Source organism: Trachurus japonicus, chromosome 6, assembly GCF_045865225.1.
Source record: "Trachurus japonicus isolate A0001 chromosome 6, Traja_1.0".
NCBI lineage: Eukaryota > Metazoa > Chordata > Actinopteri > Carangiformes > Carangidae > Trachurus > Trachurus japonicus.
The window spans coordinates 9,146,588-9,163,912 of NC_140912.1; the positions used below are offsets into that span (position 1 = coordinate 9,146,588).

The 17,325-nt window shown below is 40.5% G+C and overlaps 1 protein-coding gene across 3 annotated transcripts in view; it reads right to left on the bottom strand.

The window, feature by feature from the left end:
* Nucleotides 1-1,218: 1,218 nt before the first annotated feature.
* LOC146985557 (synaptic vesicle glycoprotein 2B-like) overlaps nucleotides 1,219-17,325 on the bottom strand; it is a 34,960-nt gene continuing 18,853 nt past the window's right edge. For 2 of the 3 annotated variants that reach the window (XM_085778599.1, XM_085778598.1), the window contains exons 2-16: nucleotides 16,400-16,600; nucleotides 16,039-16,309; nucleotides 14,649-14,875; nucleotides 11,301-11,481; nucleotides 9,382-9,533; nucleotides 8,603-8,736; nucleotides 8,245-8,334; nucleotides 7,234-7,347; nucleotides 6,968-7,056; nucleotides 6,670-6,745; nucleotides 6,251-6,339; nucleotides 4,302-4,435; nucleotides 3,299-3,499; nucleotides 2,265-2,424; nucleotides 1,219-1,818 (exon numbers count right to left, since the gene is read on the bottom strand). In XM_085778599.1, the coding sequence (XP_085634725.1) occupies nucleotides 1,635-1,818; nucleotides 2,265-2,424; nucleotides 3,299-3,499; nucleotides 4,302-4,435; nucleotides 6,251-6,339; nucleotides 6,670-6,745; nucleotides 6,968-7,056; nucleotides 7,234-7,347; nucleotides 8,245-8,334; nucleotides 8,603-8,736; nucleotides 9,382-9,533; nucleotides 11,301-11,481; nucleotides 14,649-14,875; nucleotides 16,039-16,241 (2,034 nt within the window). In that variant the 5' untranslated portion in view covers nucleotides 16,242-16,309; nucleotides 16,400-16,600 and the 3' untranslated portion in view covers nucleotides 1,219-1,634. Of the gene's footprint in view, nucleotides 1,819-2,264; nucleotides 2,425-3,298; nucleotides 3,500-4,301; nucleotides 4,436-6,250; nucleotides 6,340-6,669; nucleotides 6,746-6,967; nucleotides 7,057-7,233; nucleotides 7,348-8,244; nucleotides 8,335-8,602; nucleotides 8,737-9,381; nucleotides 9,534-11,300; nucleotides 11,482-14,648; nucleotides 14,876-16,038; nucleotides 16,310-16,399; nucleotides 16,605-17,325 lie in introns of all 3 variants that reach the window. The other variant, XM_085778597.1, reaches the window with a different exon arrangement.

Below are 17,325 nucleotides of genomic sequence, written 5' to 3' on the forward strand. Positions count from 1 at the left end.
GATGAAAAAAGTCAGTGGAGGGTTTCAATTTCACTCCCATTCCTCAAATAACTTCCACCATTGTGTAAACAAACAGCTTTTTTGTCCTTTTTATATGTATCACACTTTCAGATTCAAGATCACAGCCAATAACAGCAGAGGAAGGTAAATCTGCTTTATCTTTAGTATAAACTGAAATAGCCTGAGCTTTATGTAGCTTCTCATTGTCAACACAATATCAGATCTGAGTGAAAACCCAACCAGGGATCAGTCAATGATAAAAACAACCTGATAAAAATGAAAGTGAATAAATTTAGTTACATAACTGGTGAGTGAACAGCTATTAATGCTAGTTATGTGGCACTTTCACATAATGTAGCTCCTTTAAAAGGGTCACAACAAGCACAAGTGGACAATTTGTTGGAAGAAACACACTGAAAGTTGCAGTTTATCTGTGTAGAAACATAATCTCTAGGAAGTTGGGGTGAGAGAGCAACACTTTGAATCAATAACTGTTTAACTTCAGGCTAGGGTTAAAAGAAATACATTTATTCTATTACTGTCTTCTTATTTAGTGATAAATCATTTATTCTTCTTTTTTAAGCTTACTGTACAAAATGATGAATGTAAAAATGTTCAAATCACAGGTTGATGTATTCAACCTACTTATTTTGTGTGACCATATACCAGTCACAAAACAAGAATCTGAAAGAACTCATTTACAATGGTTCACAATGAAACAAAAAAAAAGTTTGTTGTGTTTGGTGTGTTGAGCTGAATAGGCCAATTCATTATTTTATTATGATGTAGAACTAACCTGTCAGTAATGTCCATTTTTCCATATAAGTCATAGTTAGGACAAACTGTCTTTACTACCCAAATACAGGAAGTTGTGAAAATAAACATTGATAAGGGAGAAGATGGTGGACAACACACAAATAAGTAGCTGTCTCACTTTGAGTAGGTCATCTGTAACTTCAGCCATCACCGTGTCATTCTGAATATAATAATTTAAGGGTAATATCGTGCTGAGGTTACAGGACCACTTGAAGCTGTGAGCGACAGCTCTGTAATGCAGGACAAACAAAACTCTGAGTGTGTCAGAGCTGCTGGTGACTCAGCACAAGACCAGTCTTTTCAAGTATAACTGACACAAAGTGGAGGGCAATTTTGACCTCTGAGCAATTCAAAGCTTCTACAAGCACCTTTCACTATTTTGTTAGCTAAAATAATTAGAAAAGCTGAAAATAGACAGAGGAAACATTTGGTCAGTGTCTGACAAGGCTCCGTATCATTCAAGGAGCCACTGGTAGAAAGGCAAGAAGCAGAGAATGTGACACCCAGTTAGATCATGTGATTTAAGCCTCAAGTTGCATTTACACAAAATAACAATAAGTCCATTTTGTCTTAATTGATACATTACACCACACATAGCATCACACATAAGAACAGAACTCACTCTCAGCCTCTTGAACACAGAAACTTGTACGACTACACCCCTAAACAACTAAAATCAGTGGAAAGACCTAAACCCCCCTCAACTTCTGTAGAACATGTACAAAATGAAAATGGTGCAAATGAAAAAAAATATAGAAGTTGGTTTCTTTACATAGAACAGGCATGAGTTTTTCTATTCTTGCTTTCAAACTAAATTCTCACTGGAGGATTTTCTCCCTGGTGTCAGGTAGTTTGAGAGCCACGAGGCCACCGCACACCAGCGCCGTGAAGGACAGCAGGATGGGGACGGCTTTGGTGATCCCCACAAAACTGGAGAAGATGGTGCTGCCGAGGATCGCCGCCAGTTTACACAGGGCGTTCAGCACGCCGAACGCTGTGGCCCTGTGAAACCGAGACAAGACACTGAGACTGACACTTCCATTTCCATTTCGATGTTTGACTACAGTATGCCTTTTTTTTCCCGACAGGGTAAATTTGAAGAAGAACGGGGCTTCAGGCACTCATGCGCCTTCTAATTTGTCAATATTGATCTGTGATTGTGTTTTGTTGATATGTATAACAAGGCCACCCATTTTGCCTATATGAAAGGACCTCTACCTGTAGTTCTGGTTTCTCCACAGCCACACCCTGAAGAAGACCAGTGTTGGTCAAAACCGGTCGGTGTTTCACCATTGTTTTAATGTAAGATGCCCTGGTTTATTAAAGGCTTGTAATCCATAATCCTTGGCTTTTTGCCTTTTTTTTCCGCCCCCGCCACCTGGAGTTCACTTGTTTACAAGGGAATACATTCGAACACTACTAATATCAGTAACAGTAAATGTCGGTACCTTTTAGAAGCAGGATACAGCTCCACGGTCACCACCTCGATGCCGTTCCACGCAGCTACACTGATGCCACAGAACAGACACTGCAGGGCAATGATGGCTGATTGGCTGAAGCTCAGGAACAGGAAGAAGCAACAACCTGCCGAAGTTAGCATGGCGCCACCTGAGGAGAGACCACAGAATCCACACTCACTGTCTATCCATCATTCAACCTAGGGACTAACGGAAAAATATCAAAGAGTATGAGCTGTCTTGTAAAAATTTAAGCTGCAATGAGCACCACATCTGAATGAAAAAGAAGAACTGAACATAACTAAGAGCTGACACAGCAGAGAGAAGCATCCAAACCATATCCACTCGGAAAATAAATAAATTAAGGAAAAATTTGCAATGAATCATCATCATGAGATGCTCACCATTTTGAATTACGGTAGTACTTTGATGTACTATCATAGTTTTGGCTAAACTTAAGGATTGTGATTTTTTAAAACATATATTATTACAGTAGACCCATGTTTTTTTATGCTTGATGATTGTTGATGGCATCAACTTTTTGAGACAGTGCAAAAACATACTGTAGAGAAGGTGGTGTAATGTGGTAAACAGGTTATCAAAGTTGTGTCAACATGATGACGTTTCAGTTGAGGTCCATGTATTACTACTGCTCCGATATGTTCTATCGTGATCGTGATCCATTGTGTATGGACTGTAACTGAAACACATGTGGATCAGGGTGAACTGTCCGTCATGACATGAGTATAACTTGAGGGTGTGGCTTTATCCCTTTCATACTGAGGCTGACGGAAAGATCCTAACTTGGTTTTATGATAGTGACGTATACACCAACTCTCAAAAGGATATTCATTTTCCACCATAACCCTCTCTAATAACCTGTTCTACATTAGATTTATTGCTGCTGCACATACAACAACACACTATCGCACACATGGACTCACGGACACAACCACACCACATGCAAAATTGAAACATCATCAACAACAATCATCATTGAAAGGAAACAAACTTCCAAACATCACCTATGATCTTGACCCTGCCGATCTTTTCCATGTACAGGGCTGAGATGATGTTGCCTGGCAACACCGCCAAACTGCCCAGGAAGCTGACCAGGTAAATGAGGATGTCGTTTTCATCACCGGTGTCCAGGTGGCAGCCTCGTTTATTTTGCTCAAAGGTGGTGTTCTCCATCTTACAGTCGATGAACTTCTCCTCCCACAGGTCTACAGAGAACAGAGACCATCAAACATGAGATGCAACTTATGGGAGAAGGTCAAAAGACATCGGTCAAGGTTTTGTGCGTCATGGGATCTATCATCTAACCCTGGAGAGGCAGAGCCCTGTTGTGCTGGTTTACCAATGGAATGAGCCCGAATGAGCTAGAGACATGAAGATTCACACAGTTACTGGAAATTATGTGCAAATACTTCCCAAGAGTCCAATCAGTCTGAAGATCATAAAAAGATCATGAGTCTTTTTAGTTTCTCATCCTATAATGTGGGTCTGGTTGTTTATAAATGTAAAATAAATAAACGATGTGACCCACAGATGGCACCACAAATACCCAATATTAAAGCAGAAGTAAGCGATCTGGTCGTTTTGGCTAACTTCTCTTCAACAGATGGAGTTAGCAGTCCCCGCCCTCGTCCCTACGTCACCACATTCACGCGCATCCCTTGGCTGCACACACAGAGAGGGCCGCCCCTTTATGCCGTTCTCTCTCCTCATTGGATAAAGGTTGTAGGATACAAGGAAAGTTTTCTTATACTCTATATAAGTGATTGCTGTCGGAAGATATAACTATTTAAGACTTATATTAACACAAACATTCCGCTTACTTCTACTTTAACCTCTGACCTGTGTACAACATCACAACAAGACAGTTCTGCAACAAAACATTAGTAGAGAGGAAGAATCAAAAGTTTTTTTTTTTTTAATTTGAGCAGGTTGAACTCTGACCTGGTTTCACTGAGTGTCAGTGCTGGAGCTGTGCTTCCTGTAGAGCCCAGCTCCTGCTCAACCTACCTGTGTTAAAGAAGACAGTGGAGCGGATGGTGCAGTTCTCAAACACTGTGTCTGTGGACCTGATGTCCTCAAAGCGACAGTCTTCAAACAGTGAGTCCTCAAACTTCACTGACTTCATCTTTATACTGATGAACCTATGGGGATGGGATGGGACACACACACGCACACACACACACACAACAGACAAAGAAAACATGGACTTTCTTCTATTGCCGTGGCAGCACAGAATCAGAATCGACACAATGGGCTGTGTGTATTAAATCCAAGATGGCCACCACTGATAATACTGCCATGGAAATAAGCACTGCTTCACTCATGGACAGTGTGATGGGAGTGAAAATGGTGGAGTGATTATCTCCATGGCGATATCATAAGTGACAACCCTGACAGCAACAATATTCATGTTAGAATTTAAAGTTAAAGCCCATCACGTCTGTTTTTAATTCTGTAAGGAGCATAGAAGTTAAATAATATACAGTACTGTCACATACTGTATATCTGCATTGAAAACTTTCCTCTGCAGAGGTGAAGCAACCTTGAAGATAGACACCCTCACTTTGTTAGAGAACGCTGCAGCAATCCCAGGTTCCTCAGCTGAGTGAACTGAACTACACTGCACAGAAATGAACTGACAGACATGAAACACAGTTGATCACCTCAGGCAAGGACACGTCCCGAAGTGTACGAAAAAAATATTTCACCTTGATAAACTTTTTTCTTTCCCTAGATTCATGAATAAATACAGAGCCTGGAATATATACATGTACACAGACATACCCGCACCACCCTCCGCAACTCTAGGAGAGGAATTTTATTACGAAAAAACATCTCCACTGAAAGAGCTGTCACAGCAGTGTTCAACACACACATACACAGAAATATCCAACACTGAGCTGAGAGGAACTCATGGGATTTTGCAGGTGCTGTAACACAATCTCAGGTGTATCTTCACTGGCTTCGCCCACATGTATCACAAAGCTTATATGTTTGTATACAGAACCAAACAGTTTATAGTTAACAGAAACAGTGATCAAATAAAAAACGTGAAGTCTTGTTAAACCTGCCGAGGTTTAGTGTCTTCACAATGTAACTTAATGGTTTTTTTGTTCTGACCGTCAGCGTATGCAGTGAAGTGACATTAACCTACAAACATTAACCTGATGAACCACAGCATGCTGGTTTCTGATAACAACAGAACTGAGAATGAAATGACTGGTAAACCTAATACGGTCTATCTATCTATCTATCTATCTATCTATCTATCTATCTATCTATCTATCTATCTATCTATCTATCTATCTATCTATCTATCTATCTATCTATCTATCTATCTATCAATCAGACACTGTCTGAGGGGTGGGGGGTTTAAACAGGAAATGGAAAGTAGGGTTCTCTTAAAACATGGCCACCTCCTTCTTCACACTGCTTATTGTGTATTTTAGCACACAGCAATGTGTTAACAGGTAGAGACCTTTCATCACCAAAATGCCTTAGAAAGTGTGAATGCAGGGTTAGGATTATCATTTCTGGTAAGTAACTTGCTAAAGATAGTTTGAGAAAAAAGAAAAATACAGATCCTATGAAACAAACTTACAACTTATATTATATTTATATATTTATATATATATATATTTATATTTATATTATTATTACTTAAATAACATAAATAAATATAATATAAATACATAACTTTGTTATATGTTGCAGATTTTTTTACACTGTGAGTTAATAAAGAGTTGGGAAACACAGTTGATCTGTACTGGTAAATATATACAGTATATATAGAGTTTTTTTTTATTTCACTGTTGTTTTACTTGCTATTAATCACACTTCTATTGACACATTAAACACACACATTTAAGTACAATGAACAATAGATGTACTGTATATACATCTATATAAATCTATCTGTGTGCTTTGTGTCCAGGAAGTGACACAGTAAAACTTACTTGTCATTGATGTAATCTCCCTCTTTATGGATTTGGTTCTCCAGAGAAAAGTTAAAATGGTAGTTCTCCACTCGTTCTCTGTGGAAAACCTGAAAGCAGACAAAACAACATTCACCATGTTAGCCTTAACCAATATAAAGATTTGTTGTGTGTTTTCTCCTTTCAGAATCTAACAGAGCCAGTATTTTACATGTTCCTAGTTTAATGATGGTGCTGCCCGTATTAAAGCAGTGACATTAGTGTCATAGACATTCAAGATTCAAATCTCCTTTTATGATGGGCTTTTTAATATTGAGTCATAGCACCACCTGCTGTCATGGAGGGTGGAAAAAATTCTGCACAAACAGAATAGGGAGATTTTATTATATATTGTTTATTATTGTAATATTATTATTCAGTATGCTTGCTGTTGACCTCACCTTAACCTTGGACTTGTACTCCTCGTACTGCAGGTGTTTGATCATGTCAGGGAACCAAACAGACAGACCATAGTAACTGTGACAAAGTGTAAATGGAGAGAAAAGTGAACCAACAATTAAAGGTGCATTTAACATCCACAATGTCAAACAGAAATACAACAACAGCCCCGTATCACATTAGCATCAGAATCTGCTCTGAAGCCTGAGGTAATGACCATGTAATTACAACATGTCTGTTTTAATGTCATCTCCAGGATTTCTGTCACTGCTCGTCATTCTGACGGCGTCACAAACTCACCTGAAGGCCATGCAGAACCAGATGACAGCCATGAAGAGAGTAGCAAAGCGCAGCTCTGCAGACAGGAGAGACGCCATGTTCTTCAACACCTGAGACAAACACACACGTACAGCAGTGGCACAAGAACCAAGTCGCTCTGCTGTCAGCTGTTTGCACTATGTTCAATTTTTTTTGACAGATATTTACCAACAACAATGTTTCAGAAATCAGTTTGAATATGACATATTACTCTACAAATCCACAGAGTTTGAACATCTTGAACGTACCAGTTTGCAGAGTGTTAGTGAGCGCACGGCCCATCTCTGTACAGCTGTTCCTGTGGCGCTCTGGATCTCGATGAACTCGTCCTCTGCCGTCTTCGGAGCCTTGATGTGAGTCACCTGAACAGAGACACAGAAAGAAACAATGTCTGACCTCCACCAGAGCAACTTCCCCTGAACACGATACACCCTTAGCTTCATACTGAGCTTTTTTCCACTGATCACACTTTTTTAAATTTAACATTTCAAGCAGGAATAAATGACAATACAGCTCATCATTTAAAAAACACAATGAATCGGCTTATCAGAGAGATTTGTGGGGATGCTGCATGTACAGTATATTAGGGCTGGGACAATATGCTTTTCTCCCGATTCAATTCTTCTACGAATTTTTGGATGCCGATTTGATATAAATTGCGATTCTATGATATTGCTGATTTTCTCGATTTTTAGTCTGCATTTTAACACCAGTGACACAGTTGAATGATTATGGTTGTCTACAGACCAGGAACTATATTTTCCCCAAAAAATACACATCACATGTAAGTCGGTTTTTAAGATTTATTCAGCAGCAGCAATATATATATTTACTCTCTTTTCAAAAGTCTGGATTGTATAAAAGGCAAAAATAAAAGAGTATAGACAAAACAGGCTTCTGAAATCTTTCTGACAAAATGAGATATAGACTGAAGTAAACTGCTACATTTTAACATTTATCTGCACACAAATACTGTAGGAGCCTATAAATTAACATACTCCATGATAAAGTGAACTTAAACCCTTTTCAAAACCTGGAGTCTCTGTATGTAAAAAAGGCAAACAAATGCACATTGCACAATATTTAAAAAGAAATCAAAAAAGAGTTAAAAAGAAATCGATTTAAAAATCGTCAAAAAAATATTGTGATACTTAATGTGAATCAATTTTTTCTCCCACCCCTAATGTTTAAGTTCACTGCACGTTTGTATCTGAATATACTTGTATTGTGTTGAATCCATGTTGATTCTGTGTACTTACAGTAAAAACTTTTTCTGGCTGTCCCTTGGCCCTCCAGTTGGTGTCATGGACCTGCTTGAGGATCATCCAGGCCTCATCGTGCTTGGCATTCTGCCCAACACACACACATAAACATACACGTAAACATACATCTGACTCCACTCAGTGACCTCCATCAGTTTGAAGGAGTGAGGAGGGATGTTTATGCAAGCGAAGCTTATGTAAGGCCTCCACTGTGCAGGTTAAGGCAGTGCATGATCAAGTAAGAGTGTGTCATGCATTATTGATTTGTTCAGCATCACAGAAGCTCTGTGTTCCAGGGTGAAACCACAAGGAGTTTTCTTGTATATTATCTGTTAGGATGGTAGAAGAGTCTCACCTCCAGGAGGAAGCGAGGGCTCTCGGGCATGAAGGTGAGTCCAACTAGAGACGTGATCGCAGGAAGAGCCGCAACCAGGACAAAAACCCTCCAGCTGTGGAACTGGAACTCTGTGCCCATACTGAAGCCCCAGCCTATACACACATACACATACACACACACACACACATTGGTCCAATCAGTCTCCTCGTGTTTCAGGACTGGACAGGTGGAGTCAGTGTGCTGGTCAGTGGTCACTGTAGAGTTCCACATTTAGGTGTTTTCAGTTATTCTAGATGAGTCTGAAAAAGCAGCATTGGCAGCAGAAGCAGAAACTGAATTTGCATCGACAGCTTGATAGATCATGACAGATCTTCTCACTAAAGCTGTAGTGAGGAAAAATGTTTTTATTCTCAAAGCAAAGTCTGATGTCTGATGAAGAAGCTTCCTCTGGCTACAGGGGAGTGTTGAACATTTCAGGATATTTAAACATAAGCACCCCAGTAACTTTACGGAAAAATCATCAAAATGAGTAAAACGATAGAATCTGTAGACTGTTACAGATTTCTAGGGGACGGGTTGTTTCACAGTTGATATGATTCAAAAGTATAAAACATGATGAACACGAGTCACAGGGGCTTTTGTTTCTCTACTTCAGCTTCATAGACTGCAGTACTTGATGTTGATGTTATTCTCTATAATGTATGCTCTCAAAACCCTATGTTAGATGATGCAATGAGCAGCTTTCATGTTGTTTACTAGTCTGTCTTGAATGTTAACTGGTGATTTCAATCTCTCACCGTATCTGGGGATGATGCCCCAGGCGGTGAAGGAGGCGTAGATCCCACCGATCATCCAGAACATACACAACCAGGAGAGATGTTCTCCTCTCTTGTCCATCTGAAGAAACTCTGAGAAGTAGGAGTAGACGATCGGCACCGTGCCACCAATGCTGAAAGCAGGGAGGGAGAGAGAGAGAGAGAGAGAGAAATCAACACGATCAACACAATGGAGGAATAATTACACTCAATTGAAAACCAATAGCTTTCAAAATAAAGGAGGCCTATTTCCGAGGGGTGCAGCCAGTTGTCCACCAATCAGAAAGTCGGGGGTTTAATTTCAGCTCCTGAACTTGGAGTGTCCTCTGGCAAGATACTGAACCCCAAACTTCTCCTGATACTGTATAATCTGTGTGTATGTGGGATAGAAAACGTCCTATAAATGTACAGTACAACAAAGTGCTGTGTGAATAGAGAAATGTGGCTTGTAATGTAAAGCACTTTGAGTGGTTGGTAAGACTAGAAGGAGCTGTAATTCTCTGTTTTGGATTTTCATTGTGACAAATGGACGATAACTGAATCAAACACTTTGCATTTTATTGTAGTAAACCAGAATGAGACATTAAGAGGTTGCACAAAGACTCTGTTTCTCTTGTAAGTGACAGAGTTGTGTTGTGAAATCTGATATATGTGATATTATTTCATCAACAGCACAATAACACATATCTGAGTGCAGCAGAGAGGTTATGCAGGACATGCTGTGACTCCATCCCATACACCTCTGAGGAGAGCATTGTGTGTGAGTATCACTTTTGCTGTGCTGTGTGTGACCTAATTTCTAATATTAGTGTGTGTCCCTGTGGACCACAGTTATTCTGGGACGGAGCCACCTTCTGAATATGGATGGTGCTTCATTTGTTGCATTGTAAGGTAAAGATCAGCTGAACCCAGAGTTCCTCTAAGGTCTAGAGCGCTGCACACAGCGAGGTGAGGTGAGAGGTTTCAGCACCTCAGGATGGAGTTTACATGCCACACAGCTCCATATGAAAATAAAGCAATATGCAAAAAATTTGATCTGAAAATTCAAAATCTTTTTAAGTAGCTCATTAAAAAATGAAGGCGGTGCACTCTGGTCCATTAGGGAAATGGATCTCAGTATTTCCAAAAACAGGCAGGCTGCAGCCTGTTGGTGACTCTAGACCTGCTCTGTGTTGGTTAGAATAAGAAACATAACGTCAGCTACAGACAAAAGATATTATTGTTTGTTGCTGAGGTTTTTTTCAATTAAGATCTTGTCAACATATTGGCAAGAAACAGTTACCAAGATAGTCTATTAATAATAATAATAATTATAATGATATACTGATATAATAATAATCTTAATCAGTGTTATCTTGACAGTCCTGTGTTTTGTAACACAGACATAGCTGAAGTTGTTGTGTTATGTCACTGAGTGAAATAAAAATTACTTTTTGAAGTATTTTAACAGACGTCTTCCTTCCCTACCAAAAGACTGAACTTGATTCATCAGGGGATTTGAGATGAGATGTGAATACACTTGCAGTAGATTTCTATGTTAATGAGTGAGCTATCAGAAAAAGAAGCTATTTTTAGTCTGCTACATTAAGTACAGTTCAGATAAAGTAGACAGTTATACACGAGCCAAACGTGTGGCTGAGGGTTGATGAGCCTTAAATAAAGAAGCCATAGGCTGAGCCATCTGCTGTCAGGCCATGGAGGGGTTGGGCTTTTGTTAGGGTTTCTTGGGATTAGGTTTGTTGGTACCGTTAGTCATTTTATACAAAATACATTTTGTTCCAAAGTTGATATGATACAGTTCTGACATGTACATAGTAAAAACAATAGATCAATCACTTTAGTCCCAAAGGAGGAGTGTGAGCATGTGTGTGTGTGTGTGTGTGTGTGTGTGTGTGTGTTACCCGATGCCAGACAGAAGCCTGAAGAAGAGGAAGAAGCCGTAGCCTTGGGCAAATGACGATAGGAAGGAAAAGACACAGTTTATGGCCAATGCCACGATCAGACATCGCCGACGGCCGACTTTGTCTGCCAGGCCGCCCCACACGAACGCTCCCACCATCATGCTGAGGAAGACGATCAGACCTGCACACAGACACACACAAAGTATGATCATGACTGTACAGTAACTTTATAAGGAAAGCCCTGTAACAAAGTCATTGTTTTGACAAACACCTTTAAACCAAATCTTGACAACAATGCTGTCACACATAATATCAATAGATTTATATTTCAACAATAACTTGTAATGATGTTGGAAGACACAGACAAACATTTCCCTGCAACTCCTGTAGTAAAGTTTGATGGTATAAGTAATTCATTAAAAAATGACTCCATAAAAGTGATTTTTGTTCACTGACATGTGACGTCACATAAAAGACCTGGTAATCAGAGTGGTTTTCAGACTTTGGACAATCTTCATTGAAAACACTGTGTCTAATCCCTCATTAACAGTGTGTGACACTGCTGTGTGTATCCTGTCATCTCTCTATCGCACAGCCAGGCTTACTATTATCAACTCTACTCTACTCAGGTCTTATGGTAGGAAATATGGCAGCGCACTCAGCTCTTTTTGGCCAATCTTCATCAGCATATAACTGTATAACTGCTGCCAGATACTGGCAACACTACACCACAGTGCAGATGGCTGTGCTACAGGGGAGAGCTGACTCTGTGACTCATCATATTGGGTTTGAGACTAAAACCTCATCCACACATTCAGCACAAACATGCCTTGTTCTAAATAGACACCTTACACAGAGTGTGACAAACTTTCTTTGCTTGGTTTCAGTGCGGCTGTAATGTGTGTGTTCTCTATAACTGTGTCCCTGGAAATACTGAGACGCTGTTTCCAAGGTCAGGACAAGAGGATCAATCAATGAGTGTGTCTGCTGACTCAGCACAAACACGGATCCGTCTCAAACACTGCTCTGGGCCAAAGAGGTGGGAGAATGGAGGAGGTTTGAGATGGGAGTGAGAGGAGGATTGTGGAGGAGGAGAAGAAACAGACTGAGGAGGAGTGGAGGTAGAGGACAAGTATTGAGTATGTTCAGAAAATCTACTTTTTCTCAGCACTTCAGAGTCGCTCTCGCTCTGACTGCAGCTGTGGTTGTTCAGGCTGGAGAACTGGATGCAGTGGAGTTGACCTTTGACCTTTTGACATGTCATCCCATTGTAATTTATCCTTTTAGACATCTCAGTTGAGTTGGTGTCATACTTAATGTCTGAATGAGGGGAAGTGAGATGGACAGATGTAGGGAGAGAGATGGGAGAGTGACCCTCTAGTCTTTTATTCTCCTCTTTTCTTTTCTACATATGTTTTCCCCCTCTATTTTGATTAATTCTCGTTGTTTCTCCACAACTCTCCTCTTTTCATCCTCTACTGTTGCCTCTCCTCTTCTCTCCTGCTCCTTTTTCCCACTTCTTCCTCTTCATCTCTTATCTTCCCTCTCCTCCTCATCCGCCCCTAAAACCGCACACCATTCAACTTCCAACATACACACTTGCTCATATACAGTAATTATGTTCAGAAAGTGTGTATGGGCCAGTTCCCCAACACAATTTATATTACACATCCTCATGCAACAAGCCGATTCATTCCTCCCTCCTCCTCGGAGCCCATTAGCTAATTACACTGCAGGAGCAATTTGGTGATTGCTGCAGGAAATCATTGACTCTTTGGCTGCTTTTTGAGCGTGTGTGAGTGTGTGTGTGTGTGTGTGTGTGTGTGTGTGTGTGTGTGTGTGTGTGTGTGCGTGTGTGGGTTTTAATATAATGATAAGATGATAATATCACACATTAATCTTGTTGAATGTGGCACTGACTGAACTGTCTGACTTGCAAACAAAAAAAGAATCAGTGTCTGTAAAAAAATTTGCAGGTAATTTCCAGGTAAAATCCACTACTGTTACTACTGTTTCAGCTTGTAGCACAATACTTGTACAGTTGTTCTCTGCACCATTATGGCTGTCTTTAAGCTACAGGCCTTGATGCCCAATTCCGATTTTTTTGACTATACTTACATGTTCTATCAGAAGTGACCCATATCTGATATCTGCATTTGCATTTACTTACTTACTTTACTTCTTTTTCTTTTCTTTTTTTAAGACGGGAGTTTGTCACTTTATGATTCCATAATAATTTTAAACAAAGGTGAGTCTGGCACTCAGAGTTTATATCCAACACATCACTGTTTACAAAGTGAACACCTAGTCTGTCCTTACTAAATAAAGTCAGTGAAGTGGCTGTGTGGAGCGGACAGCTGTTGTGAGATGAGCAGCTGACAGTGACGGTGACACTTGTGCCACTGTTCAATCCTCCGTCACTCAAGTGAGTGAGTAATAATATCATTGAGTGGGCACGTGAACTAATATTATCATTGATGACGTATGACACGCATTGCCAGGAAAGTTCCGATCTGTCTGTTTAGACTGCAGACGCATTGGCAGATATCAGATTTGTATCTGATTTATTTCCACATACAGGGGGCCTGAATCTGATCTGACAATATCCGATTCCATGCGTATTTGTCCCGTTTACACGTTCATGTTACAGATCCGATCTGAGCCACTTGAGAGGAAAAAAATCAGAATTGGGCCACTTGAACCATGCAGTGTAAAGACAGCCTATGACACAAGGGTATGAAAGGAGACTGACAGCGAGAATTTAACCTGTCCAACAAATACATAGAAGAGCAGAAGAGTCGGAGCAGAGTGCCGCAAATATAGCACTACGGTAAAGCTGGAGGTCCAGTAATAGCCAAGTCAGTTACCTGTCAGTTTTCTTTAGAAACTGGTCCCGTTTCGTACTGAGGTGACGATAAGAGTACAAAAGCAGCAGGCAAATACAAAACGGTGAGAAATCAGGCAGAAATGAGGTCTGTGTGGAAAGCGGAGAGTGAAAGGAGCAGATTCATTATTCTTGGGACTAATTATGGGAGTGGAGACAGTTGTGTGATGAGGTGGAGGAAGTTCAGGTGGGAAACAGGTCTGGAGGCTTTTTCTCTGGAAACATCTGTGCAGGAAGTGTTTCGACCATCAGCAGAGCAGTCGCAGTCTGAACCCTTATTGTGTCTTCCTTTTTATTACCATTCAGATTCACTACTGCTTCAATATTGACCTAATAAATCCTCAGAGGATGTAGTAGTAACAGTGTTGTATTGAGCAAAGACTTCACCTACAGCTCTCTCAGAAAAACACATCTCTCAAAGAAACGAACACTATAAATCAACAATGACTCATTAAAGCTCTTACCCAGCATTCCTTTCTCTGCGTTGGACAGGCACAGGTCCTTTTCTGCAGACGGTAGAACAAAAGCGACCACGAAACACTCGACTCCATCGGCCATCAGAGCCAGGCCCAGCACCACGAAGAGCGTCCACTGGAACTTCCCATGGCCGCAGTCCTCCATGATGTCCTCGTACTGTTCTGATAACTCCTCCAGTTCAGAGACACCGCTTCTGCCTGCTCGGGCTTTAGCCCTGGGACACAGAGAGAATAAAAAGCTAAAGTTTTGTCAGTTCAAAGGATTTCTCATAATATGCATCTGACTGAACAGATTCAGCCAGCTGTCCACACATCCTGCATAACGCGCTACGCAGCCATAAACAGAACCTAAAGTCTCTTTTTCTGCATTGTGCTCTGGGCTCTTCGTGCTTGCAGACGCTGGTGACCTACAAACTCTGTTCCTGAGCGACTGCTGCTGCTCTTCTAATATGCTGCTACACTTTCTAAAACACTTTCTTCCTGAAGTTTAGATGTTCACCTAATCATCAGTTGTTCCACAGGAAACCACATTTTTTAAACATGTTTCATTTTCTCATAGCCAGAAACTGGATGCCTATGTATCTGGGTTCTGTACTGTCCAGTGAGAGTCCCTGTTCTCCTGTGTTTTCATTGGGGGTGGGGAAAAAACGATACAGCATAGTTATCGCAATATTTTGCATGGCAATATTGTATCAATATACAGTACAGATGCAAAGTATTGGTCTGAACAGGTAAAGTTGATCTTAAAACAGATGTTAACAGTGTTTTCATTTGGAGACATCATTTGCAGTTGAAAAAAGCTAATAAATCACAAATATCGCAGCATATCGCAATATTTTTAATATCACAATAATATTGTATCGCGACACAAGTATTGTTATAGTATCGGCCTCTGGTGATTTTCACCCCTCATTTTCATCAACATTAAGAGGAGCATTATAGTGATAGTAAATTTCACTAACTGGTGAATCTATGAATAAATATGAATATGTGTAAGTTGCATTGGTGTTGGTCCTTCTACAGTTGTGAAGGTGAAGTAATGAATTATCTAGAGAGGGGTTAAAACAGGTCAGCAACAACGATGTGGTCGAAGAAGGAAACGCAGAACTGAGACGAACTCAATACCTGAAGACTGAATGATACCTATTTGTATTGATTTAAATGACTAAGACAATTTATATCTGGAAGTTACTATCAACAAAACAAAAACATTTTACAGAGATGTCAACTACACAGTGGAGAAGGTTCAGGGAGCTACATGTCAGGCTCAGAGTAACTGCTGGACTATAACGGCGCCACCGTCCTCTGCAGTCACACTGCTGCACATCTGACTGGGACATTTACACAAGAAGAAAAAAGCATTAAAGTAGCGTCTCACCGAGCAGCTCTCTGTGCAGCCTTCACCTCATCCGGGTGGGGGATCCCCTGATATTCTCCCTCGTACATCTGATCCTCTTCATCGTGTCCCTCGGTCACGTCGCTGGCTGCGTCCTCTTCCTGGGGGTAGTCGCCACCTTCCCCGTAAGATCCATAGCCGTCACCACCTTGTTGGTACACGTTGTTATGGTAGGGGTCAGCCATCTTGGCTTGCTAACCCTGCTCAGTTGACTTTAGAGGAGGAGCTTTTTGTTTTGCTTGTTATGTCTGGTCTGGTTTTAAAATTGAGAAATTAGAGATTGAGATGAAGCTGATATTTGACTTTTTTTTCTATTTTAGAAAAACATTGTGAGTTAATTCACCTAAAATATGGAAGTTGTACTCATGTCGCTTTGCTTCCTCTCACTGGCTTCTCAAGTTAATAAACAGTAATGTTGTTAACTAATGATGATCTTTTCTAACATCACAAATTCAGCCAAGCTGTTGTGTAGCTAAAATGTAGGTCTGTCCCAGTTACTGCTTGTAAATGTTGTGGTGCCACTGGTGACTCCTCTACAGTTGATCTGTCTTCAGAAAAAAAGAGATGGGAGCGGGGGAGAGAGAGAGAGACAGACATTAAAATTACATTATTCAACACTTGAGGCATTTACATGATGATGATTAGTTGTGTTGGTGTTGTCTTACAGACACAGGCAGGTGATGGGCAAGGTGGGCTGTTTATTAATATAATAATAATATAATAGCAAATGGAGAAGGAGAAGAACTGTAAAACAGCACTAAATCTATAGGTGGCACTTACAGTATGTTGCACCAAAGTGTTTACCCAGACAAGTGTTTAGTTTGTTAGACATGCAGGATACACTGTATAGCTTCACTCCTTAAAACATGAGTGTCTTTAGCTTTCAAAAGGCAACAGCTGAAAAATATGATGCATAGATAGGACGTAGTCATGGCAAAGGTCGAAAAAGTCTTTATTTAAATATGTACTCTCCAATATATTTAAAGGTGTTCAGAAATGGCCATTTGTCCTGTTTGTTGTGCCGAGTTTCCACGAGTTGCCGCACGAGTTTACCCGAGAAAGGAAAACGAACTTGACTGTTTGGGGCGAGACCGAGCTCGGTGTGTGTGTGTGTCTCAGATGTTTGACTGACGGATGACGGATCCAATATCAGTGGCTGGTGAATCGTGAGCAGGGTGAGGCATAATTTGTGCACCTGCATTATCCAATGCGAAAAAAATACCACTCTTTCATCCCGGATTTACTCGAAAATAGAATCTTGCACAAAGT